Raw genomic sequence first — 1,773 nt, 5'->3', positions numbered from 1 at the left:
GACTAATTTTTATTATTTTTCAAGCATTTCTGATATGTATGTATGCCCATTTTATTAATTCCTGTGTAGTACTTTTACTAATTAAAATTATTGATTAATTAAATGCAGGAATTTAATGCAAAACTTTCTGATTTTGGATTGGCGAAAGCAGGGCCCATTGGTGATCGAAGTCATGTTTCTACTCAGGTCTTGGGCACTGTAGGTTATGCTGCTCCTGAATATATCCTTACAGGTAGGTTTCATTTTTTCTTCCAAAATTTGTATAGTTTCCATGCATATCATTCATATCTTATATGGCAATGCTGGTAAATAATCCCCACTCCATCTGGTATCGGCTAAATTTTTTATTTCAATTCATATTTCAACTCTAATACTACTCATTAGATTTTATCATTGAATAAAAAAATTTAGAAATTTTCGCTCATCAACAACTTTTCTTTTTGTTTTTGCCTTACATTCGAATCAATACCAGCCATTTCTCTTCATCTTTATGCTAAAAGTGCTAACCTCCTAGTCTTTTCCTAAAAAGAAATCAACAACGATATAACTTTTAGAAAAAATTTCAAATATATTATAAATACTGATGTTTAATAGTTTTAATCATCAATCTTAATCATGTAAATATTTTATTATTGAGATTAATAGTTAAAATAACTCGAACAATGCTATTTTTGATATCCTTAAAAATCTTTCCTGACTTTTATTATGCTATTGATTATTTGTTCTGGACCCCTTTTTCAGGTCGGCTAACTACAAAATGTGACGTGTATAGTTTTGGAGTAGTACTATTGGAATTACTAACTGGACGGCGTGCAATTGAGGTAACAAAATCTGGGATGGAACATAATCTTGTGGAATGGGCAAAACCCTATTTGGGTGATAGGAGGAAGTTGTTCAGGATCATGGACACTAAGTTAGCAGGACAATACTCACAAAGGGCAGCTTATATAGTTGCTCTTCTTGCTTTGCAATGCATTAGTGAGCCCAAGTTCAGGCCTCAGATGCTTGATATTTTATCTACTTTAGAAAGGCTTCCACTAACTAGTAATAACCACTCACATAGGCCCAAGAATAGGCCCATATCATCAAGCCCAAGGTTACCCAGGGCCCCTAATCAATTGGTTTTGTCTCCTTTGAGATATAATAATAGTAATAATGATAATTATTATTCACCATACAACACCGGCAGGTCACCCCTCTTGCAACCCACGCATCATTATTAATGATTCACACACTTTTTTTAATGTCAATATCGATGTCATATATTATATAATTCATTTTGTACGAGTCTGGTATATTTTACAGATTTTACAATACAAAATGAATGACAAAAAAGTTTGATGCTTATATTTGACAATGGCAAAAAAAAAAAAAGAATTTGTATATCTTCATTCTGTAAAATTCTTGTTCATTGTAATGTAAATATATTTACGTAGGTTACATTCGTTAGCCTTTTTTTGGATTGTGTTGCAAGTGGTAGGCACCCCAAGACTTTTACTTTCTTACTTGTAGTGACTAGAAATGTCTTCATAGTCTCAGATATTTGTTTATCATCAATTCATCCTTAGAAGTATTTATTCGTATTTATCTGCAAATTACAAATATAATCCAATCCGCAGAATGTCAAATTGATTTGGATCCGATTCGCACTCTAATGGAATCGCATCATGGATATCACATTTGTTTTCATAGATTCAAGCTACATATCCATATATCTACATTAAATAATAAATAAATAAATAAATAAATAAAAATATATATGTTGTGTTTATA

The 1,773-nt window shown here is 31.3% G+C and overlaps 1 protein-coding gene across 1 annotated transcript in view; it reads left to right on the top strand.

Moving 5' to 3' along the window:
* LOC107610675 (probable serine/threonine-protein kinase PBL3) overlaps window positions 1–1,234 on the top strand; it is a 1,849-nt gene extending 615 nt beyond the window's left edge. The window contains exons 3-4 of the mRNA XM_021123050.1: window positions 109–232; window positions 742–1,234. Coding sequence (XP_020978709.1) covers window positions 109–232; window positions 742–1,223 — 606 coding nt within the window. The 3' untranslated portion in view covers window positions 1,224–1,234. The remainder of the gene's footprint in view (window positions 1–108; window positions 233–741) is intronic.

Source organism: Arachis ipaensis, chromosome B01 (assembly GCF_000816755.2).
Source record: "Arachis ipaensis cultivar K30076 chromosome B01, Araip1.1, whole genome shotgun sequence".
In the NCBI taxonomy this organism is placed as follows: Eukaryota; Viridiplantae; Streptophyta; class Magnoliopsida; order Fabales; family Fabaceae; genus Arachis; species Arachis ipaensis.
Note: the sequence above shows the minus strand (reverse complement) of the source record. Positions and strands in the feature narration are given on the sequence as shown.